Source organism: Panthera uncia (assembly GCF_023721935.1).
Source record: "Panthera uncia isolate 11264 chromosome C1 unlocalized genomic scaffold, Puncia_PCG_1.0 HiC_scaffold_4, whole genome shotgun sequence".
In the NCBI taxonomy this organism is placed as follows: Eukaryota; Metazoa; Chordata; class Mammalia; order Carnivora; family Felidae; genus Panthera; species Panthera uncia.
The window spans coordinates 63,763,259-63,789,355 of record NW_026057585.1 but is presented as its reverse complement, the minus strand read 5'-3'; the positions used below and the strand labels follow the sequence as shown (position 1 = coordinate 63,789,355).

At 34.1% G+C, this 26,097-nt stretch overlaps 1 protein-coding gene across 3 annotated transcripts in view; it reads right to left on the bottom strand.

Annotated features, from left to right (window-relative positions):
• Nucleotides 1–26,097, bottom strand: part of NRDC (nardilysin convertase) — a 103,307-nt gene that overhangs the window by 13,214 nt on the left and 63,996 nt on the right. For all 3 annotated transcript variants that reach the window (XR_007454791.1, XM_049617189.1, XM_049617190.1), the window contains 14 exons: nucleotides 23,311–23,406; nucleotides 21,967–22,089; nucleotides 20,117–20,174; nucleotides 17,887–17,960; nucleotides 16,725–16,794; nucleotides 13,765–13,842; nucleotides 12,339–12,459; nucleotides 12,204–12,262; nucleotides 11,850–11,904; nucleotides 6,976–7,080; nucleotides 4,814–4,937; nucleotides 4,175–4,261; nucleotides 2,349–2,468; nucleotides 1,010–1,061 (listed from right to left, as the gene is read on the bottom strand). Coding sequence is in view for 2 of the 3 variants with exons in the window: in XM_049617189.1 (XP_049473146.1) it covers nucleotides 1,010–1,061; nucleotides 2,349–2,468; nucleotides 4,175–4,261; nucleotides 4,814–4,937; nucleotides 6,976–7,080; nucleotides 11,850–11,904; nucleotides 12,204–12,262; nucleotides 12,339–12,459; nucleotides 13,765–13,842; nucleotides 16,725–16,794; nucleotides 17,887–17,960; nucleotides 20,117–20,174; nucleotides 21,967–22,089; nucleotides 23,311–23,406 (1,222 nt within the window). In the remaining variant the exon portion in view is untranslated. The remainder of the gene's footprint in view (nucleotides 1–1,009; nucleotides 1,062–2,348; nucleotides 2,469–4,174; nucleotides 4,262–4,813; nucleotides 4,938–6,975; nucleotides 7,081–11,849; nucleotides 11,905–12,203; nucleotides 12,263–12,338; nucleotides 12,460–13,764; nucleotides 13,843–16,724; nucleotides 16,795–17,886; nucleotides 17,961–20,116; nucleotides 20,175–21,966; nucleotides 22,090–23,310; nucleotides 23,407–26,097) is intronic.

The window sequence follows — 26,097 nt, the reverse complement described above, 5'->3', positions numbered from 1 at the left end:
TTTACCTAGGATTCAATTTTACAGGGACATTACAGACACCTACCTTTAGCAGTGCTTCCCAATCTTTTTCATGTTATATACACATACAAAATGTTAATATTTATACTGAAAAATGGGGTAAGTGTAAAAGGCATACAAGGCAATTGGCCCAAAGGCTCTGGCCATCCCCGCAGCCTAGGTTTTCTGACTAATTAAAAATCTGAGTGAAGGGGGAGATTAATACATTTTTTATGTGGTATTAAATGTTAGTGCTGCTTATCATTTTAAGGTTAGATTTTACAGTTTATTTATTTTTATTATTAATATTTTTTTTAACATTTATTTATTGTTGAGAGACAGAGCATGAGCAGGGGAAGGGCAGAGAGAGAGAGGGAGACACAGAATCTGAAGCAAGCTCCAGGCTCTGAGCTGTCAGCACAGAGCCTGACATGGGGCTCGAATTCATGAACTGTGAGATCATGACCTGAGCTAAAGTCGATGCTTAACCAACTGAGACACCCAGGCTCCCCAGATTTTACAGTTTAAGTAGCAAAGGAAAGGAAGAAGTACAGTAACATTTCCTGAACACCTCCTATGTTTCAGGGACATTTTAGGCTCTGACCTCCCACAGTGCAGGTATCTGTATAAATATATAAATTATTTGCTAAGAACAAAGTATAATCAGATTCCTTGCCAGTTTCTAAATATAAGATCAAACAGATCCATTCATTCTCATTACAAACTAGAAGCTAATCCAAACGCATCTTTAAGGAACTTTCTCAGTCCAATAATCCTATGATTAGCCTATACCATCAGCATGTGTTATAAATGGGTGGAGATGGAACAGCCACAATTCCATTTTAATGCTCAGTATCAATACAAATAATTTGTTTTGGGTACAGAAAAAATACACAAATCAGCAGCATAACTCAGTACTCATAGAGAAAATAACAGAATGATTCAGAATAAAACAAACCAAATAGTTTTTCCATAAGAAATATATTTTCCAGAAAAGAGGACAATTGCTTACTTTGCTGCAGACTTCTGTATCAAAGGTGAAATCAGATGGAAACGTATATATGCTAAAAGAAAAAAAAAAAAACAAAAAAAAAACAGATAAGAAATTACAGGCCAGAGGCCTCAAATATTTTATACATCTGCTATTTGACCCTAACATATTTTCTAAAAATTCTTTTTTTTTTTTTAAGTTTATTTTTATTTATTTTGAGAGAGATAAAGCGCCAAGGGGAAGGGGCAGAGAGAGAGAGGGAGAGACAGAATCCCAGGCAGGCTCTGCACTGTCAGTGCATGATGTAGGGCTCCAACTTACAAAATCATGAAATCATGACCTGAGCCAAAGTCAAGAGTTGGACGCTTAACCGACTGAGCCACCCAAGTACCTCTAAAAATTCTGAAATAAGCTACTAGCCCTTAAATCCTCATTACATCTTTATCCTGAAGTGTCTTTAAAAAGTAATATTTACCAGTCTAAACAGTGTTCAGAAGGCACACTTCAGTCTATGGGAAGCACAAGTATATAGACAGATACACAAAGAAGCCTAGGAATAGTCATCTTTATTAATAGCTTTGGTCAGAGAACATGTTTACAGAGATATACATGTCAAAAACAACGGAACAATCCCAATGTTCACAGAGAGCTATAGCAGAGACTATCTAAAGAAACACTAATAAGCTATTCAAAAAACACCCTCCCAGTAATCTAAAAAATCCCTCAGAGCTACGTTACAGTTGTCTTGAGGTTAGGAATATGGGTTAAATACCAATGAAGAGCCCTCAGCCTTTTTGATTCTAAGTTGCTTCCGTAAGTTCCTATGCTATTCACAAGAACAGAAAATAAAAATGCAACAGTTTGGGTTAACACACTAAAGACTAGAACTTTGGAGTCTATTTCTGTATACCATGATTCCTTTATGATGAAAAGCAAAATGATAGAGGAGAGAGAGGGAGAATATTTCACATTTGTAATGTTGGAAAAGGCTATCTATTGTGTCTCAGAATAATTTCCTTCAGCATACTTTTATCCTCTTTTTAAAAATAAAGTTTAAAACATACCACCATTCCCTAAGATGGCCAAAAACCTGGCTCTGCTTTCATTTAACCAGAAGAAAAAATATTTGAAAATAATTTCATTTTAGCCTTGAATCTTTACTTATTTCCTAGAATCTGTAAGGTATACAAGGGTTTCTGTGACAGCACTGGAGCACAGTATGAATCTGATAGATAAGCCTAGAAAACATCTTCAAACGAAGAGAAAGGAGAAAGGGTGATAGAGGGAAATAAGGTTGCTACCAAGTAGAGAAAGAGTTGATATACTTATTTCATTCCAATTAGAGAGGGAAACATTTTACCTTTGGGAATTTTGAATTTGTTGTCTTTCTTATACCACAGGCAACCCTGTAGAGTATTCACAATTTTAACAGGGTATTCTGTCTCAGGGCAATCAAAAGCCTTCAACATGAAGTCCGTGGCTAACAACAGAAAAGAGTAATAATTAATTCAGGTATTTCAGCAAGATTCCCAACAATCTTCAGTTCTGAAGTCTAGGTAACTTTTGTGGCAAAAATAAGCCAAATTAAGATGCTAGAGAACAATAAATTAGTAAAACAATACAGAATAGAAAATTCTCTTGGTCTTAAACTAAATGAACTCTGAAGATTTGTAATTTCCTAAAGGTCAATTCTGATCTCTCTGCATTCTGCTTCATTCCCTTTCTCAAAGACAATGTTAACCGTAAAAGGGACCTTTAGTCAGGATGGTTGTATAAACCAATTAATAAATGAATCCATTCTTGAATGTCTTATACCAATCTTACAGACTTCTGAAAGGTAACAAAAAAGTGAAAGTCAAACTTGTCCTCTCAGTTAATGAAAACCTAAATTCTTTCATCAATATGTAGGTGAGAAATAGCTACTTAAGAGAAAACTATAGAACAGAAAAAACTACTGGTTATATTTATTAAGAAGAATTGGGTTGTTTAGATACTTAAAGTTCAAGATGTGGAAATGAATGGTCTAAAATATGTGAGACTTTTTTTCCTAATTGAGGTTAGACTCACATAACAAAATTAAGCATTTTAAAGTGAACAATTCAGGGGTATTTAATATATGCACAATGTCATGCAACCACCACTTCTATCCGGTTTCAAAACATTTTCATCACCCTAAAAGAAAATCTTTAAACCCATTACAGTCACTCCCTATTATCCACTTCCCCCAGCCACTGGCAACCATCAATTTGTGTTTCATCTATGGGTATACATATCCTGGATATATCATAAATGGATCCATAAATGGAATCATACAACCTATAACCTCTTGTGTCTGGCTTCTTTAGCATGTTTTTAAGGTTCATCCACATTGTAGCATGTATATACCTCATTTCTTTTTATGACTATTACTCCTTTGTATATACTTACCACAATTTGTTTATCCATTCATTCACTGATGGACATATGAGCTATTTCCACTTTTGACTACTGTGAATAATGCTGCTATGAACATGCATGTACATGTATTTGTTTGAGTACCCATTTTCAATTCTTTTGGGTATATTCCTAGGAGTGGAATTGCTGGGGAAAATTCTGAATAAATTAGTTATATACAACTGTAACCTTTGACTTAGGTAGCTTTCTCATAGTTAGAATGTTTCCCACTCTAAGCTAGTACACAGGCACAGATACAAACATATATACCTACACAGAATAAAAGTTCTTAAAATAATACTTTATGAAATTAAACATTTTGCTATTTTCCATTCTAATTAATTTTTTTAATGCTTTCATAACTCATTACACAGAACTCACAACCCATTACAATGATTTCACAAACCTTGTAGTTTGAAAAACACTAGCACGGCAATTCCTACAGAGATGATAGGGAAGGATCAGCTATGACATACAAAAAAGCAAAAGCTTCAGAGTCCCAAGATCTACATTTAAGTCCTGTTTCCTCCATTTACCAACTGAATAGTCTGGGACATGTTACTTTCCTTTTTTAAGCCTCAAGTTTTCTCATTCAAAAAAGTAAGAAAACAGTAATCCCTATCCCAGAGTGTTACACTGGGAAGCTGAAATATGAATTCAAATGATACTTTGGAAATGTACTATATAGATGCTATTTGTTTTGTTTTATTACTACATAAATGAATTATGTATAATTATTGCTATTTCACTGACCTATGTACTTGTTTTCAGCTGGAAGATGAAGATCTGGATTTAATTCGAAATTAGACTTCCATAGGTCAGCCCACGAGTTTTCAACATCTGTGGAGATGAAAAACAAACTGATCCAATAAACCAGCAATGTTGAGAATTCTCTTAATGACAAACCAGTTAACAACCAGCCTTCACAAATCAATTCTCTTTTCTTAGGAAAACTATAATATATCCAGGCATTCTAGCTATTTACCACTCAAAAAGTGTAGTCTTAGCAGCATTGGTATCACCTGGGAGCTTGTCAGAAATGCAGAATCTCAGGCACTACTCCAGAGCTAGCGAATAAGAATCTGTATTTTAGTAAGATGTCTAGGTGATACTACATGTACACTGAAGTTTCAGAAGTACTTTGCTAAAACACAATCAAAAAACCCTTCCCCAAACTATCCAGAAAACAGGATTTTTTTTTTACTAGTTAATAAGTAGCTATAAAACACAGCAGAAAATAATTTTTTGTTAAGCAGTATAATTTTCATTTCAAAGTCAACTCCTAAAAAAAGGATATACTTTTTTCCCATAGGAACCATCAGATGAAATATTAAGGAATAAAAATTCTCAGTTGAGTTAGATAAATGTGGGACTATTATTAAAATATTTTACCTTCCATACTATACTGAGTCCCAAACCATTTCTCCTTGAGGTCACATTTTCCCTCATTAGCACCAGACAGTAGAACAAGATTTGCTTTTTGTGGCAGCAGCTGATTAAGAGCTTCAGCAATGACCTAATCAGAGGAAGGTAGAGAGACACACACACATACACAATAATAACTTTAACCTAATACATCTCTGTTAAAAAGGCAAAATCACGTTATGGTAGGCATCCCCAAGATCCTAGCATCTTAATGCTCATGAAATTATCGTCATGAACACCATAATTTATAAAACTTTGTTAGTCTATTGTTTCAAATGTTTCTTGATAAGCTATAAACAGTGCCCATCTCAAATCCTACGTAATAATAGTGCTAACAGTAGAAACAGCTCTCATTTATTAAGTTTTACTATGTACCAGGTAGTGTTTAATATACATTATTTCATTTAATCCTAAAAACAACTCTAAGGCATACCCATTTTATAAAAAATAATACTCAGGTTCCTATTAAAAATTAAGTAATTTGTTCAGGTTAAAGATTACATAATCTGCACAGAACAACACATCTAGAAGTGGCAAAGGTGGAGTTCTAAACAAGTTCGTACATGATTCCAAAGACTATGCTCTTAACCCCTAGGTATTATACTACCTTCATCCCCAAGAATCAGTAACATGATACCATTGCAGGGCCTCCTTCAATAATCCTTCAGCTATGACAGGAATAAACAAAAGATTTTGTGGGTAAAGTTTGAAACCCTGACTAGCATTTGAATACCATTTCTTTGAGAAACACAACAAATGGAGGTTCAGAATAAACTGCTTGGGCCCCTGGACACAATATTCCCAGGAGATAACAAGAATATTATCACTGCCTCTTCCTTTACCTTTCCATTATCTTTTTTTTTTTTTTTAATGTATGTTTATTTTTAAGAGAGAGAGAGAGAGAGAGAGAGAGAGAGAGAGAGAGTGGATGAGTACGGGAGGGGCAAAGAGAGAGGAAAACACACAATCCCAAGCAGGCTCCAGGCTCTGAACTGTCAGCACAGAGCCTGATGCGGAGCTCAAACTCACAAACCATGAGATCATGACCTGAGCTTAAGTCAGACACTTAATTGACTGAACCACCCAGGTCCCCCACCTTTCTGTTATCTTTAAAATTAGTAGTTTTGGAATACCCTAATCAAGATTTCTCAATCTCAACATTATTAACATCTTGGACCAAATAATACTTTATTGTGGGGTGCTGTCTTTTGCACTATAAGATGTTTAGCTGCCATTTCTGGCCTCTAACCCACTAGATGCCAAGAGCATCCCACAGTTATGACAACTGAAATGTCTCCAGACATTGACAAATATACCCTGGGGGCAAAATCAGCCAACTGAGAACTGCTATCCCATATGGAGCAAAATGACTTCACCCCAACAAGTAAAGGAGGTAAGACTCAAACCAACTATTTATTTGTATATAATAATTATCTCTAAGTCACATGTTTCAAATTCAAGGAATCTTTTATTTCTTTTTTTTTTTTTAATGTTTATTTATTTTGAGAGAGAGAGCAAGTGGGGTAGAGGGTCAGAGAAAGAGGGAGAGAGAATCCCAAGCAGGCTCCATGCTGTCAGTATGAAGTCAGACGTGGGGCTTGATCTAACAAACTGTGAGATCATGACTTGAGCCAAAATCAAGAGCCAGCTGCTTAACTGACTGGGCCACCTAGCGCCCCAGGGAATCTTGTATTTCTCAGAAACATTTTCAAAATGGTTAAATTTAATTGCCCAGAGTATCTAACTGAGTTAGATAAGGTAAGCAAAAACAACTCACTAAGTAAGGTTACCAAAAAGGTGAGCAAAACATCTCCCTAAGTAAGCTTAACAACCAAAGCACGTAATTCTTAGGAATCACTTTAATTGTTTTAGTAGATGTTTCAACACTTGAAAAACAGTGAGAATAATAGTACCTAAGAAATGGACTTGGTTTTCTCCTCATATTAAAACATAATCATATACAACAATCATGAAAAACTGCCAAAAAAAATACTGTTATTTCTTCCATTTAAACAAACAAAAATCTGACATATTTAACCAAGTTTTCTACATTCTCACAGTTCCTAAGTCATGTCTGCACTTCTCCCCCTTCTATCTAAAAGTAACTCTCAGAAATGAAACGTCCTTACTTCTGGCTTGTATTCAAAAAGAAGCTGATCTCCAGTGAGGAAATCCTGTAGCGGGTACAGCTGCATGTTTTCACACATATTTTCCACATACTCAACTGGATCTGTCTGTAAAGAGATATAATTATTTCACACCAGAAACTTCCATTATCCTTAATTTACCACAAAATATACTTTTTCTCTTTTTATGAACAATGAAACCAAGAGCTTCTGAACAGAAATAACCAGATACAATTTTAGCCTAAGCATCTAGCTCCCCATTGGGGGGGGGGGTGTGGGGGCAGAGAAAGGAAGAAAGAAAGAAAGAAAGAAAGAAAGAAAGAAAGAAAGAAAGAGAGAGAGAAGTTGATGCTCTGAATTCTAAGAAAATTTAGCCAGAGTTACCATCTTAAGGAGTTTAACCTGACACCCCTCCAATCCCCAACCTGAGCCCAACAACACACAAGGCTCTAATCATGTCATGACCTCTTTGTGAGAATAATTACAACACTGAATTGTAAATGCTTATTTATATGTCAAGTACCCCATATGACTGATGATGCCCATAAAGACAGGGTCTTCATCATGTATCACTACAGCACTATCACTTGAAAACTATCTGTAAACATGAATCAGATCAACGTAGAAATCAAAATGTGTCATTAAAGTCTTGATATAAGAAATTATATTAATCAGTATATTACCTCAATTTAAAAATGAAAGAGTGACCACAAGTTCTCTAACCTATGAAATGGAAATACTTTTTCAGAGGAAAGCAATCAATTCAAGTACTTATTGAGCACCCAGAGGCACAGAATCTTAAAGCTGACAAGTCCTTCAGACACCAAGTGGTTCCATTCCCACATTTTATAAGGAAATACACCCAGACTGATTGGATGACTTGCCCAAAGTCACACATTAAGCATCAGGCAGAATAGACACTAGAACTCAGGGCTCCTAATGTAGCAGCAAACACGCTTTCTAAAATACCACACTATCCAGTCCTTTACTAGACAGAATGGGTTGTTCTCTCATCTAATGGAAGACACAGGAGAAGTGAAGGTTACTGCATTTATGGAGAAGAAATAATGCATGCATACATCAAACTAGAGACTATAGGTATATATATTATCTACTATATTATCACATAAAAATAGAATAAGAAGAAAGTAAGGAAACACTGTTAGGTTTTGTTTTTGTTTTTTGCCCCACTTCAGGAAACATTCCTGAATCAAGTTGACTGTCACTAAGGTGCTATTATTATTTAAAACGATTCCTCCTACTCTCTTCTACTTTTTAAAAATAAGTTATTCTCACTAGCCACTTAGTTATAAAGTAAATGGTCAGTATGCAACAAAATTGAATGATTCAAAATATTTCCAATAAAAAAACACTAAGGACCTTGGCTAAAAGCAGATCTCCAGTACCAAAGCAATGGAGCAGGTATTAAGAAAAACACTTAAATGATATCCTCTAATTTTTTAAAGATATTAATCCACATACCATAAAATTCACACTTCTAAAGTACACAATTAAAAATGAAATAAAATTTAAAATAAAGCATACAATTCAGTGGTTTTTAGTATATTTACAAAACTGTACAACCATCACCACTATTTAGTTCGAGAATATTTTCATCACCCTAAAATGAAACTCCCATAACCGCTAAGCAGTCACTCCCTGCTACCCACTCCCCCTAGCCACTGGCAACCATCAATCTGTGTTGTATTTCTATGAATTTACCTATTCTGGAAACTTCATATAAATGGAATCATATTAATATGCAACCTGCGGTGACTGGCTTCTTTCACTTAGCATGTTTTCAAGGTTCATCCATGTTGTAGCATGAATCAGTACCTCATTCCTTCTCACAGCTAACATTTCACAGTATGCGTATTCTACATTTTGTTTAACCATTCATTTGTTGATGGGCATTTGGGTGTTTCCACTTTGGGTCTATAATGAATATTGCTACTATAAACACTTGTGTACAAGCATTTGTGTGGACAGGTTTTCTATTCTCTTGTATATACCTAGGAATAGAACTGATGGTAGAGCTTATATGGTAACTCTATGTAACTTTTTAAGGAAATGCCAAGCTGTTTTCCAAAGCAGCTGCACCATTTTACAATCCTACCAGCAATATATGAGGGTTCTAATTTCTCTACTTCTTCTCCAACACTTGTTATTGTCTGTCCTCTAATTTTTTTATCTACTTCTTACTGCCTTCCATTATTGTTACATTAATGCTGTTTTTCTGCCTGCAGAAAAGAACTTAAGCAGCTCTTTCTAATTCAAATTACTGATCTATAAGATATATTGAGTTCAAGTTCCTATGGAAAATAATTTTTTAGATTTCTTAATTAAATAAGACTGATGTGAATAGTTTGGAAAGGGAATTCCTATCTGCCTTTATTGATGAAAACCAGAAAGTCTAAAGAGGAGGCATTCCAACTTTGTTAAAAAAAATTTATAAAAGCCTTAAAAATAATTAAAATAATTAACTTGAGTTAGCAGTTCACACAGAGATATAGACCTTTCTGATTTGTTCTCACTTTTCACTGATTAGGTTTAAAATTAAGATGTCTTGGACACGTTTTAAAATCAAGACAAGTATTCATAAATATTGTTAAAGGTAAAAAAAAAAATGAGCTACAAAATGGGGAGATTTCAGTAAAAAGATATCCGAAATGTTTTGCTAAGAAGAAACTGGAGGGACAGAACAAAAGTGTCACTCACTCAACCAATGCTAAAAAGCTGATCCTCAAAAAAGGAATGTGGGTATCACATATGGTTGTATTCCACAATTCTTGATCCCACTCCTTCCCTGCCATAGTTCTGACCCACATGTTGCCACCACAGCTGATAAGGACACTGCACAAAATCACTCCTGGTAAGGTAGGAGGCAGGTCTTGTGGAGTTCTATGCATATCAGTCCACTTATAGGGAAGAGTGTTTATAGAACACTCTAATGGCCAATATATGTGTCATAGCAGCCTTTCTGATTTCATAGAATAAGATTTTCTTTTTGGTTTTTTGGTTCTTGGTGGTGGTGGTTGTTGTTTTGTTTTGTTTTGTTTTTGAGAGCATGCACGCACGTGTGTAAGCACAAGTGGAGGAGGGGCAGAGAAAAAATCATAAGCAGGCTCCACACTGGGACACAGGCCTCAATCTCATGATCATGTGATCATGACCTGAACCAAAATCAAGAATCAGACACTTAACTAACTGAGCCACCCAGGTGCCCTTAGAATAAGATTTCTATTTCGATTTCAATGATTCAAGTGCAAAGAGCAGGTTACACAGGCATCAACAGCAACGAGACGCTTACAGTTTTTGTGACCTTGTTACATATACCTAAATCTTCTTTACTTATAGTAAATATTCAGAGAATTGTCTCTGGTGATGATCCAAAAAGCCAGCTTCAAGATGCTCTGTGAAGCAGTTCTAAATCAGAGGCTTTTAATCCAGGGTCCACAGACCTCTCCCACAAGATAGAACAGTGGACAAATTCAGGGGCATGTATGTGCACAAATTTGGGAAGAAATTACATATTTATCTTCACTAACCTCTAAATTAGCATTTTTATTCTATTATGAATATAGGCAACAGGTCACAGTTGTATTAGCAGCATCTATGACGAACCAATAAAAAAATCACAATATAGTTGTAGATATCTCACACTGCTACTTAAAACTGAAATAATTGTTAGACCTACTGCTAGACCTTGTTACTTAATATGTTAAGAAAGAGACACATTACTATTTTTTTTTACCGTTTTAAGTACTTTATACTTCAACAGTCGTTTGTAAACTGCTGTATTTTATTTTATGCACTTAAATACAATATTTTATGAATTGTATAATATTCAACAATATTGTTTCAATGTGATTTCCCAACTATGACAATATTAGTGAGGTTATGCAAGAGAATACATTTGTGTAGCAGATACATGCTAAAATAAAAAAAATTTAGATGTGAAGTACCATGGTATCTGTAATTAAATCTCCAATGTTTTGGGAAAAAAGATACACATACACACATACATATGTAAGGAAAAGAGACAGAAGAAAATATAGAAAACTATTCACAACTGGTGAACCTACATGAGAGATAAACCAGTAACCAATAACAATTTTTCTGAGAGATTAAAAATTTGAAGGGATGAAATATTATTCTAAGGAGAGGTCCACAGGATTCAACAGATTTCCAAAAGGATCCAATACACAAAAGGGTTTTAGAGAAACCCTGTTTTAAACTCCTTACCTTTCAGCCTTATATAATACCTTCCTTTCAAATACCCTATCCTACAGATACCCAGGATCATTTACTTTTTCGCAATATTCCAGAGTTCCTTACTTAATGTTTTCCTTGTTGCTTACAATGTATCCAAACTTTATCCATTTTTTAATGCTGAACTCAATTCAAATTTACCACATCCATGGAGCCTTCCCTGATTCTATTCCAATCAAGGCAAATGCTCTCCCTGCCCTGAAATCCTAAACCATGCCATTTCTAATAGTACATATGGTAATTACTAGAGATTATCCTACAGAATTTCTTCATGTCTTCATAATATTAGAATTTCCCAAATATCAAGTACCATAGCAAGCTCTCTCTGTTTATCAAAAGGATAGACAGATGGATGAGTACATATATAAAATGATTGTTGCACAACATGATCTATGTGAATCTGCCCACCTCTCACGGTTACACAATACACATAACTTAGAAACACAAAAGTTAATTTTCAGATAACCTCAAGGGCATCTTGGGACTCACATGACACAGAGTGGCAGAATTAAAACTCCAGTGACACTTCCAAAAAGAGGAATAATGTCCACACGAGTTTCAACTTGATCACAGAAAACATTCAAAAAGAATTTAACTTCCAGTACCTGTTCTTGGTAATGAAATTCATTATCCTCAATTTTCTGAATCTCTTCAAAAATTCTGTGAAAGAAGAAAATTATAAGTAGAAGATATATTTACATTTCTCATTCGAATCCTCAGCAAGAAAAGAGAAAAAACAGACTGGCCACATAAACGTAAACCCTTAACGTTTCGTGTTCTCATGTAATATAGGTAATATTCACAGGTAGAAGAAGCAGGATATGGAGCCAGTGAAGGAACTTAGGCAGGAAATGCCTAAAAAACTATCTTGGTAGGACTAAAGCATGTCTATTTGTCAGTCTGAATGCTAAAACACACTAGGATTGATTCCTAGCCTAATTCTAGTATCTATATATTACCTTTTTTCTGGGCCTAGCTTCTGCAGCATTTTCAAATACTGGAAGACAGTATGAGCAACCTGAAAACAAAATATCTGATTATGCTTTTGCATAAAGTCATATCTATATTTTTTTAATTCCATTTTAATTATTTACCTCATAGAAATGTTCATAACCCTCATCAGTCAATGTAATAGAAATGCTGAACACTGAGTAAGTAGAATTTTGCTCAAATCCTGTCTCACCATTTCCACCAAATAGTGCAAGAGCCCAGCACCTATTGTTAGGAAGAAATGAATCCAATCAATATCTTGGGATTGATAGCCTACAAATACTTCAAATTAACAAAATAGGTAGGCTTTCTATATAAAATTTGGGAAGCTCAGTCTTTGAGGCAAATGTACTTTCCAAAGGTAAGTTTAAAAGTACAAATTTCTAAAGTACAAGGCGTCCCAAACAATTGCACTGCATGCAAGAATCACCAGAAGGAAATAACAGCCGTATTTATTTGTTTAATGGAAACAAATATATATATTGCAACATAGTAAAACAGGTTTATGAAGACACAGTTATTATTGTTGAAGAGAACGGTACAAAATATTAAAATTATGGTTGCTGGGAGGCATTTCACTCATCCCTCTCGAACCAGTCTCCCAGAAGCAGCTTAAACACTTCAGATACATCTCTCCTTAGGATGTCAAGTGAGCCCTTTGACACTATCAGCTAACCTCTACAGGTTGTTTAAGAAAGAAGCAGTGAAACTGTATCTTTTCCTGACTAGAATAATCCTGAAAACCTAAAGTAAGAAAGGAGGAAGCCAGAATGAAGAATGTGAAATTCTAAAAAAGTTCAGTAATGTAGAGAGATTGAGCACATCTCAAAGCACTTTGCATTTATTATGTAAGTCATATATGTAACTATTATCATTATTCTTTTGTAATAACCCTGGCCTTTTAGCTTTCTTTGAATGTTCTGGTCCTATCAGTACTTTAAAGTACTTATTTATAATTCTCATCTTCCTTTCCATTCTTGAATTACTCTACAGAAAAATCAAACAAGGACGTACTTTAATTATTGGTCCTGATTTAAAGCTAGATTTCTGTGATTTGGCTAGGCAACTTAAGCAAATGCTTAAATGTATTAGGAAACATTCTGCTAACACAGCCGCACAGAATGTTTATAGTCCCACTATTTGTTATGCTTTCTCTGCCCAATGTAGTTTTAAAGTCCACCTTTTGGGTTAGGACAGTCTGGAGATCCATAGCATTTAAATAACCGACTTCTTTACTATTCAAATCTAAATTCTTGATTAGAGCTAACCTTCTATGTAACTCTGGAATCTATTTTTTTTATGATTTTTTAAATTTTGTGTACTACTTCCAACAAGGGCTAAAAGGTGGCTCCCAAGGAAATAAATATAATAGGACTATTAACATAACCTAGGTATTAAGTGACTATAATTAAGCATTAGATTTGATGCTAGGCTTTCTGGCAAATAAAGTCAAAAGAATGGGTTATAGAATGTTTACTATTATTTTTCAGACATTGCTATACTAAAAATACTTATTAATTAAATACTTGCTTTTTTCTAAGGTAAGAAAGAATGCTGCCTTTGCCTTCATGTCCAACCAGCCAAGAGATATAGTGAAGTGGTTTCACCCTTTAAAAAAAATATTAAGGTCAGAAACAAAAATAATTAAGGTATAAGCAACACCAGGAAATCTTATGTCAAAGGTTATGATATTTAAGAATATGATTATAAACTTATTATCACATAAATTCCACCACACATGAAATTATTATTAATTTGACAATAGCAGGATAAAAACAGAAAACATGGTAAAATTTAACTTCTTTACTTGAAATCACTGAATGAGTATAATCATTCCAAAATTAAGACTACTGCTTTTTCTCTTGGACACTCAAACTTCTTTTCATGGTAAAATCTTTCATTTTTGTTTCACCCAAAATGGAAACTACATACATTCCCTATCATTTTAGAACCTAATACAGATAATGAATCACTCAGTATCTGAAAAGCTTTCAGTATTGCATCAGGTTCTGTGGTAAAAATAAATGTGTTGCTTTATGGGTCAGATAATCTAACATTTAGTTTTAGTTTTTCCTTTAAGTAAATGCATGATCCTGAACAAGAGACTTAACTTCATTGTATTTTTCTTTTTCTCTTCACTTGGCCAACTACTTACTCATAGAGTGTTCATGACAATGTAATATAAGTGCAAGAGGTATAAAAATGCTACATTATATAACAACATACTTTAAAATCTGAGTAGTTGTATATATATTAAATGGTCTTTTCCCACTGACTTCTGCTATAATTTCATAAATGTATTCCCACCAAAACAAAAATATATAGAAAAATAAAGTTAGAAAATCTAAGAATTCTTAAATTTTAAAATTAGTTTACAGAATTATATTCAGTAAACTCTTAAAAACCAAGATATAATATAATGATCTCAACTACATTAAGCAATTCCCAAACCCCACATAAGATTGTTTAAAATATGAATTTGAATTACACCTATCCTAAGACTGATGTAGGGAAAGTACATTAGTTAAAGAATAAACTCAGTAGATTACACAGTATCTGCATCTGAACTAATGGTTTTGTATTTGTAACTCTGTAGGGATAAAATTTGCTTTTTTGTAAAAACAAAATGGGTCCCTCAAAAGGCTAATTCACGTAGAGATTTGAAAAGATTCATGATGAAAGCCACATTAAAACAGTCCATAAAAAATAATAACTGGATGAAAACATATAGAAATTTTAACATTCTTTGGAAAAGACAATCATGAATGACTTTTTTTTCTACTTTTCAGTGATTTTCAGGATTTCTACAATGAATCTACCTTAGTAATCAATAGGAGGATAAATAAGCCTTTGTTAATTAGAAAACTAAGCATTACCCAAAAAAAGGAGGAATAGTATATACAGTATGATTTCATTTTCATAAAAAAAGGTATGTTTCATATTCAGTTTTAATGTCTGAAGGATATATAAGAAACTATTAATGTTGGGCCTTTTAGGAAACAAAGAAATGGGGAAGCACAGCTTTACTTTTTACTAAATACTCTTTTGTCCTATTTTAATATTTTACAAGTATTATTTTTATAGTAAAAACTTTTAAGTATGCATATAATAGGGGTGTGTAGGTGGCTGAGCCAGTTAAGTCTCCAACTCTTGATTTTGGCTCAAGTCATGTTCTCACAGCCTGTGAGATCTCACGTCAGAATCCCCTACCTGGGATTGTCTCCCTCCCTCTCTGCCCCTCCCCTGCTCACACACACGTGTTCTCTTTCTCTCTCTCTCAAAATTAAATAATATGCACATAAGAATTTTAACACTTTTGGGCACAATCTACCATAACTACACAATCAATGTACACTGCTTTTTCCTGTATTATCCTTGCACCAAAAGCAAGTAGACAATACACATGTCCTCTACTTTCTCACTGTAAGTGAGAATGGTATCATTTTTGATGGGATGTTTGAATATTCTATCACATGTGAAAAAATTTTTTACTGAACTTAAGCATCATTACTTCTGCTTGTGTGTTTATTCTTATGGTTTGGTTTTGTTGGTAATGGCTTAAAAAAAAATAAGGTAAACTTTTATCAGTTCATTAGCATTTGTTTTTAATCAGAAAAGTATTTGTAGGCATTGACTGATCTTTATCTTTAAAGAACATCTTAGCTCAAGCTATACTGCTCAGTTGAAATGTTTTCCTAATCTGAATAAATCTTCCCTAACTCATTACCACCTCAAATGTGTAGGTCCTTAAGATTTCAGCTGTAGTCATATTCTAGGCTCAAAATTATTTAACTTTACTTTTAACAAGATCAAATTGAGGGGCGCCTGGGTGGCTCACTCGTTTAAGCGTCTGATCTGGAGCCTGCTTCAGATTCTGTGTCTCCCTCACTCTGTTCCTCTCTCTCTCAAAAATAAAACATTAAAAAAAATCAAACTAAATGATCACCACTGACAAATAAATCATAAGCTAATATATTTTTGTACTCAAAGTACTAAAGAAATTAATTACAAAAGTTAGCACTCGTACAAAGATACTTAATTTCAAAGACTCAGAAGAGGTAACCAGCTGTAAGAAAACTCTAGTTTTTATCCCAGAAGACATTAAAATATACAGCATAGTTGGAAAACTCTAGGAGTAGTGAAGTCCCAGTTTATCACATTACAGAACACTCAAATTTAAACCATTTAGTATTCTTTAAAAATATGACTCTTGGGGCGCCTGGGTGGCTCAGTCGGTTAAGTGGCCGACTTCGGCTCAGGTCATGATCTCACGGTCCGTGATTCGAGCCCCACGTCAGGCTCTGTACTGACAGCTCAGAGCCTGGAGCCCGTTTCAGATTCTGTGTCTCCCTCTCTCTCTGACCCTCCCCTGCTCATGCTCTGTCTCTCTCTGTCTCTAAAATAAATAAACGTTAAAAAAAAAAGTTAAAAAAAAAAAATATGACTCTCATTCAGTATGTACTGGAGTAAATTTGCCCTTCAACTCTTACCTGTAATGTTGCTGTTGAGGGGGAAGCGCCCATGTGATGGTCAGAGCATGAATTTTCCTGATTGGAACAACTAAACAAAAAATTTTTCAGAAAAACAGATATAAGTGTCTCTCCATAATTTTTATTATGCTACACGATTTTTTATTGCAATATATTTCATCCTCCAATAAACAGGGGAAGGTTAAATACAATGCAATTATTATTTCAAGTTGCCAATTTTCCAATTTGAATAGCGCAATTTTTAGAAATTTCTCTTCAATTTGGTTTCACAGGTGGAGAAAACATGGATAAAAAAACTACAACTGAAAATAAGTTGTCTCTGGGAAGAGTCAGCTTAGATAGAATGGAACAGAAGGCAGATAAAAGGTGTGACAAAAAGCCATTGATCAAAGAAAGGGAAGAGGAGAGAGACAGCCAATGGGGTGAAGGAGGAAGTGGAGGAAATACCTAAGCAATCCGGAAAAAAAGAAAAAAAACCTGCCATGTTAAAAAGATCAAAGAAAGAGAAAAGCTAAATTAAGAATATTTCTGCAATATTCACTATGGGCAAATTATTAAGTAAATTATAGCAGAGCTCATTGGGAAATTATTACCCATATTAAATGAAAAAAAGCAAGAGATAGAAGTGTACATATTTTATCATCTCGAGTATGTTAAAATATACCTATAGAAACTTTGTCAAAAGGAAATTTGTGAAAATGACTTCTCTACGTGGTAAGCTTTAAGGGTGACTTTCCCCCCTACTTCTTTACACTTCATTTTTACTTTTATTTTTCTTCATTTAACAAAATTGTTTTTATAATTAAGATAAAAGGAAATAATTTGAAAGTTTTATCCATCCTGTATTTTTCTCTTTTTAAAGGTAATAACGAGCAGAGCATAGATTAAATGAAATAGGAAAGAAACAAAAACCAAAGAATAAAAAGAACAAGGAGAAAACAGGGACAAAGCATGAAACAGACTCAAGTAGCAGCAGGGTAGCAGACCAATCTGCTGCCAGTTACTGGCCTGTCACTAATTGGATCTCCTCTGTCCTTATACTTCCTTTCCAACCCAGCTATACTTTCTGTTATCATTTTCAAAGAAAATTGGCAGCCTCAATTATGTTTTAGAGAATGCGCTGAAGTTATTTCAAACAGTTTTAAACCTTTGGTTCACGAACCTCTATAAAGTTTGTTAAATGCTGGTGTGTCAAATGGATCCGTTAAATGGCCAAAGTTTGGTTTGGGTAACCCACTGAAAATAAAACACATATATTAAAATTTAATTGGCAAAAGCCTTTATAAGCAGTATCTTTAGGGATGCCTAACTGATAGGTATTTATAATTATAATCTATTCTATATACTCCTGGCTGAAAAGCATTCTAGGCATAAGCAAATAGATGGCAACAAAGCCACAAAATCCTGAACTGTCATGTCAACCTCAGTCCTAGTAATTCAAATGCCTTTAAAACTCATGGGAGACAGAAAACAATTGAAGGGGCCTCCCTGCCCAATATTTACTACCTCTATCAGCCCCATTCAACTTCAATTCTCCTCCTATATAAAGCTACTTCAGAAAGAAAACATACTAGAGATTTTTTTTTTAATTCAACAAATATATATGAAATAATTATTAGGTATGAAGCACTGTATTAGGCATTGTGGTATTTAAAAGACATGGCCTTTCCTTCTGGAGGCTTCTCATGTGGTCGAAGATATTAACTATTTCTTCTAAAACATGGTCAATATGAATTATTATTAAATACCTAGAAGATTTTTTAGAACCAAAGTTATTAGTGAGTATTATTTAAGAGAATTTCTAAAAGTGCTTATCAGGGATTGACAGGACCTAATGAATCTCTCCAATCAATATACCTCTGATTTTATTGGCAAAGTTTCACAGTAAAACACATTTCAATCTGCCATTTAACATTTCCATAGCTCATACTCATTTCTTATCAAAACAACCAAAACCAAACAAAACAACCCTACAACTATGACATGACTTTCATTATTTTTCCATACATAAAAGTACTGTTAATTATCAATGGAAATTTACATAAAGCCAAGTTAATAATAATCATTCAGCTGTTACTACAATATTCTAACATTTTCATAGTGAATTTTTCTTTCATAAACTTAAATTATGCCCTGGAATGAGGAACTGGAAGAAATCTAGCTTACTCACCTGATGGAAGAAAAAAACCTTTCATTTATTGTATTAAAATGCAAACTACTTAGGAGTAGAAAAAAGGACTTAAGTACTTCAGAATTTATTTTTTATATTCTTTGTAACAAAAATGTAGCAATAAAACGTATTTTATTTTTTTTATTTTTTATTATTTTTTTAACGTTTATTTATTTTTGAGACAGAGAGAGACAGAGCATGAATGGGAGGGGCAGAGAGAGAGGGAGACAGAATCGGAAGCAGGCTCCAGGCTCTGAGCCATCAGCCCAGAGCCCGACGCGGGGCTCGAACTCATGGACCGTGAGATCCTGACCTGAGCTGAAGTCGGGCGCTTAACCGACTGAGCCACCCAGGCGCCCCAATAAAACGTATTTTAAATAACTATTATTTTGAAGAATTTGAGGTAGATAAAAAGTAGTAGTTATTTGACCTGGAACTCTATATACAATTTCTAATAAAAGATAACTTGGTTCAAATATATGAAACAGACTTTTTAGCTTGTATGGAAAGTCAATCATCACCTACAAAATTATTTATTTTATGGAGGAAAGCAATCCAAGTTCCAAACAACGGACTTAAAAATCAAACTTTCAGGGGCGTCTGGGTAGCTTAGTCAGTTAAGTGTCTGACTTTGGCTCAGGTCACGATCTCACGGCTGGTGAGTTCGAGCCCCACGTCAGGCTCTGTATTGATAGCTTAGAATCTGGAGCTTTGTTTGGATTCTGTGTCTCCCTCTCTCTCTGTCCCTTCCCTGCTTATGCTCTGTCTCTATCTCAAAAATAAATAAACACTAAAAAAAAAAAAAAACTTTCAGAACAAAATTTGTTCTGAGGCAGGGTATACAAGTGTATATATAGGCTGCCTCTCGATATAATACTTGCTTTCAAAACACAGTGTCAAACACTCTACACAGTAACAGAAAAACTCTGAATAACTGTAAAAGGAGAAAGAGCCATAAATTCTTCAGAATTATTACTTACTGTAAGATTGCAAGCTTATAAATTTTGAACTACAGACATTATGGAAACTTGGGCTCTCATCTTGGTTTCCCAATCAAAAAGCTATGTGATCTTGCTAAATCATTTTAGGTCTTAATCACCTGTTTAAAAAATAACACCCCTTCCCCAGGCGGGAGGGGTGGGGGGACCACCTCTAGGATTCATACAAGAAGATGCCTCTTTAATTCTTTAAAGCATATGGTTTATGAAAATTAATGTCTTACTTGTTTGGTATCTGAGAGAAGATTTCAGTCACCCACTTTTCCAAAGTATCCAGTGTTTCTTTGGGGAGGGCAGGTAGGAGACAGGGAAATAAAATGTTGTTATTGAAGGAAGAAATGCAATTAGATTTAGGTATAAAATCTTTAGGTATAAAACAAAGGGATACTTTAATTTGGGCATTACTTGCCACTCCTTAACCAGTAATAAGTAGCAACAACAACAAAAACAATAGTTAAGAAAACCTTAAGACACATAATTTTATTAGAATCCTCTATTTCTAGCTGGTAAAGTTAGAAAAGGTACACAAGTTTTTGTTTTGTTTTGTTTTATAAAAAAAAAAAGGAAAGTTTTTGTTTATCACTAGGCTACTGTGGAGAGCCAAGAGTAAAAATATCTCCATCCTCCTACTCCATTCTAAAACTTAATTCTCCTAGGAAGGTTTCTCCCAATTAATCCACACTATACTGATCATTCTTTCTCAGGATTTCATTAGTACTTTCAACATTCCATTTATTTTACATTAATTTATACTTGCTGAGGTTTTAATCTGTAAGTCTTCCTCTTAGGTTGCATATAATATGATTTCTATCTTCTTTTGATTCCTGTATTTCATACAAAATTCTTTTTAAAAGCAGATCTCGGTACAAAAAGAAACCTTTTTCCTTTATCCCACTCACTGACTCATTACTATTACCAAATAGTATTTGTACTTCCACCAGACACAAGTTTCACTAATTTTCAAGAGATGCCCCATTATGTAAAACACAAGATACAAATTAGACTAATCAAGTTCTGAATTTATACTATATATATAGATATTCAACTCTTAAATGGATAAATGCTAAAGCTTAAAAAACAATTGAATTTAAATTGTATAAGGTTCTCTTATCAAATATCTAGGGTTTATTTTAGAAATTTGCAACAAGCATTAATAAAGGAAACAATACATAGTTGAAGAAAAACGTGTGTTTGTGACACACTTGGAAATAGTAATTAAAAACTGTAAATTATATACTGAATATGGAACTGCCTATTTTAACAAATGTTGTAAAAGGAATTTAGATACACGTCTGTAGTCCGAACAAAAGAATCTACAATTCTATAGCCATAGCTTTAGATTCAAATCAACTTTTAGTGGACTAATTTTGATCCTAAATGCAAAAATGTTTCATATTTAAGTGCCAGGTCAGCTTCAATTTCAGTTTTGACAACGAAAGAACAAAATCTCAGGAAAAGGAGAGTCACAGGGTGAGAAGATTACTTTTTCAAAATTAAATGTGCAAACTATAACATATGTCAAAAAGAAGTTTGGCAACTTCCTGAAGTGTAAAGAAAACAAAAGAAAGCTACCATGATCTCTTTAACGATGAAAAGTTAACACAAATTGCTGAAGATAATGATAAAAGAAGGAAAAGAAGTACTGATCAGTATTTTACATTTTGCTATTATCACCATGATGGATTTCAATTAATCATGCCATTTTACTGGACCCTACGTAAAGATGAAAAGACAGACACCTTGCTCTGTCAGAGTTTACAGAGGCAGCAACTAAATGTGACCTAAAAGACCAATTCATGGCCTATTAGAACATCAGTAAACTCACAGACCAGCCTAGAGATAAGACCTATGTCTATAAAAGAAAAAAACATTTGCCTGAGAATCAGATGATTTTGTGATTGCTAAGCTGTGCCACTTGCTATGTGACTTTTCCAAACCCTGACTTCCTTTAGGTCATATTAAGGTCAAGCACTAAAATAATTAATAATACCCTGCAACACTAATCAAGGCAAACAAATCCTAAGAAAGCACTACTTCAACATAATCCTAAGGGCCATAAAAGACAATATACTACCTTTGGATTGAACCACTAAAGTCATGTAATGAGCAGAATAGTAACGCATCCAGAATTCTCTCAATCTAGCATGTGTATCAATATTATTCCTTTTTGGCTCATGTTTCAGTGTCTCAGCATTTCCTGTAAAAAAAAAAAAAAGATGAAAAACATCACAAAAATAAGTAGTTTACTTTGAACCACACTAAAATTAACATATTTTAAATATGTTTACTTTGTCAAAAGCCTCTATACCAAAAATGCATGCTCTGCTACTGATACATAACTAATGAACCTAAGTGACTCAAGAATATAGAATCAATGCATAACAATAATATCAATATAGGACAAAAATTCAAAAGAAACAATTCTGAAGTGTATTTTAACACATAAGGAATTAATCTCCAATTGGCAATACCTTAACAACAGTAATTGTCTTCAGCTTATCTTAATCATTAGTCTAGCATCCAATTCAGGTTTTATCTCTGAATTATTTTAATAATATTCTACATAATCCTTAAAAATAAACCACATAAAGCAAGGCTGTCATATAAATTGCATATAACTGTACAAGATATACAGGGAAGCAGAACAGCCTTTGAATGAAGTACTATTTAGATCAACTCATCTCAGATTCTACCTTACGGTCAAAAGCATTAATATAAGGCTATAACTGAATTCTAACACTAAGAAAAAGCCATTATAAAAAACATACCATTTAAACAGCTTACCATTTAAACAAAATTTGGTCACATTGCTGAATCTCTATTGATAAAGGGAAATACCAGGTTGGGGTAGAGCACAGACTTTATAATCATATAAAAATAGAGGTTCAAATCTCACACCCAACACCGTGTGATTTAAGCAAATTAAATAACTTCCCTGAACCTGTTTATCTTTAAATGGATATGATAATGGGACCCAGCTCATAACAATGTTAACAATGATCAAATGAGGTAATTCATGTAGTGTTAGCAGAGTATCTGGCACTCAAAAAGCATTCACAAAACATTAAGTGCTATTCTTGATATACCTAATGTCAGAAAACCAAATACATGCATGCTCAACCACTTTCTATTTGAGAAGCTGCCTACCAATCCTAAAAGGTGCCCAGCTACTCTGCTTTCACAGTCTTCCATTCTTAATCAACTTTGCATATTCTCAATCTTCCTCAATTAGAAAATAATCTAATCCTGAAACCAAGATTGCACTGTATGTTAATTAAAATTTAAATTAAAAAAATAACACTTCTGCCAAAAGAAGGAAAAGGAGGAGGAGGAGGAGGTGGAGAAGAAGGGAGAGGAGAGGGAGGAGATGGAGGAGGGGGAGGGGAGAGAAAGAAGATGAAGGTATAAAGCATCTTACCCCAAAAAAATTTCCCCATAGGATGTCCAGGTCTAGCAAGGCTTCCAAACAACATTTCCTTTCTGTTTGCATCAGAAGGTCTTGCAAGTTGATATTCTGTCAGTTTTAAAGAAACACTTTTAATAAAATAAATTCAGTATTTGCTTTATTATTAGAAATTCAAGAAATGAACTGCACAGGACTGAAAGTAAGGAAGTAACAAAAATTAATTTTATGAATTGTGTGTTATAAGACTGAAGTGGAGAACTCAATGACCCAGGTCAGGCTCTATGATTTAACACATTCTGTATCTTTAGGCAGTCAATGCACCTTCCTAGAGGTTTTCCTTTATCTTCAAATGAAACAAGATAGTTAATGATCTGAAGGTTTCAATTCTAGGATGCTATGTCCAAGAATTTACTGATAAAGTGCTTTAATAAGATGTTAAAGCAAATTTCTCATTACCTGGGAACTCTGTCATACATATTTAAATTTCCTCTAAAACCAGCTGTGTCATTAATAAAATATTAATTGTTCAGAACAATCACTTTGAAGTCAGAAATACCTTGTCTAGAATCCAATTCTGCCATTTACTACACTGTACAACCTTGAGGATAGGATGTTACCTAACTTTCCTGATTCTATTTCTGCATCTATAAAATAGAGTTACTGGTACTTAGTTCATAGGCTTTTGATAAGAAATAAGACAAGATATATTCCTTCAACAATTACTCACTGAACATCTTCTATGAGGCAGGTAGTACTGAACCAGTTGCTAGAGGCAGAAATGTGAAAAAAAAAAAAAAAAAGGACCCAGTCCCCGCCCTCAAAGAGTTTACATTCTAGTAGAGGAGATAATAACTAAAACAAACAGATTCTAGACATAATGTCAGTGGTAGGTGCTAGAAGAAAAATAAAACTGTGTAAGAGAATGGAAAGTGACAACAGGTCATAAAAGGCCTAAGGTGGTGACAAGTGAGCAAAATCCAAATAAAGTGAGAATGATGTCATAAGAAGTTTTGGGGAAGTTTTCCAGGTATCGAAATTATAAATTCAAAGGCTTTAAGACAAGAAATATTTTAATGAATTCAAAGGCAGCAAAGAGGCCAGTGGAGCAGTTTAATAATCATAAGAGCTTAGGGTCAGTAGAAATTACAGTTTGCTATGGGTAAGTGCTAAAACGCATAGAGTAATTTAAATATATATAAGGGCTGTCACTTAACCTAATTTTGTCTTATTTGTGTGTGAATTTATTTTGGGTAAGGGGGAGGCTCAGGAAGGTTTTCCACAGAATGACTCAAGCTGAGTACTGAGGGACAAACTAGGGTCTTCTAGGAAATAGGAACGGAAGGAGAAATGGGAGTGTGTAAAACATTTTAAGGAGAAAAAACTTAGAAGGAGATTATGGCACCTCTGAAAAACAGACACAGTTTTTGAAAAAAATTGGGCAAATGACTGATTCTGGAACTTTGAGTTAATTACTTCACTTCTGTAAGCCTCAGTTTCATTACATGTCAAATAAGGACAATGGGGATAACAATCACAATAATGCACATAAGTAGTGCTCAAACTGTCAGCTATTATCATTTATCATAGGAGTAATGGCAAGGCATTGCAGATGTTTAATAAGGAGAGTGACATTATCAGATTTGGACTTCAGTAAGTTCATTCTGGTTGCGAAAGTAGAGAATGGGTGGTAGGAAAGCAAAAGTAGAGACAAGAAAACTGATTAGGGGCCATCACTGTAATATTTGCTGAAGAGAGTAGAAAGTGGTGACAGTAGGGATAGGAAGAAACAAAAGTAAACATATTCAAAATACTTTAGTTATAAATCATAAAGTCTAAGTCAACAATGAGACAGCAATGTATATATATATATATATATATATACCTTCAACAAGTAAATAATAAAAAAAAACTGTAAAAAAAATATGAAGATATGGCTATAACATGAGAAAAACAATTCCTAAGTGTGGCAGATTGAATAATAGTTCCCAAAGATGTGCACATCCTAGTCTCTAAAACCTGTGAATATGTTACCTTACATGGTAAAAGGAACTTGGTGGGTATAAATTAAATTAAGGATCCTGAGAAGGAGAGGTTATCCTGGATTATCTGGGTGGTCCCTATGTAATCATAAAGATCCTTATAAGAGAAAAGCAAGAGGATCAAAGTCAGAGAAAAGATCTAAGGACAGAAGCAGAGTTCAGAGAGGAGAGAAGATTCTACTCTGATGACTCTTAAGATAGAGAAAGGAGCCATAACCTAGGGATGTAGATGGTAACTAGAAAGTGGAAAAGGATAGGAAACAGCTTCTCTCTTATGGCCTCCAAAAGGAATGCAGCCTTAAAGAAATAATTTAGACTTCTGACCTCCAAACATTTAAGAAAACAAATTTGTGTTATTTTGAGACACCAAGTTTCTGGTCATTTGTTTCAGTAGCAAAAGGAAGCTAACAGACATGTAAACATATCCACAAAAAATTATCTATCCACAACAACTGATAAAAATAGAGTATAAATATCTGAACACTTAGAGAACACATTCTGCTACTTGGTTAGATTAAAAAGGTTTTGGACATATCCTCAGTCTCAATCACTAAGACATATTCTGTAGGAAATTACACATATTTATGTGAGAGCATGAACTATCACTAAAATAAAAAGCTAATCATTAAGAACATTTTTTTTTCCCTACAATCTTCTTTTAGCAATAAGCTAATCCCATTTTAAAACCTACCCTATAGACATTGACATGAGTTTGTTACCAAATGTATTCAAGAAAACCGTAAAACACTAAACACACCTA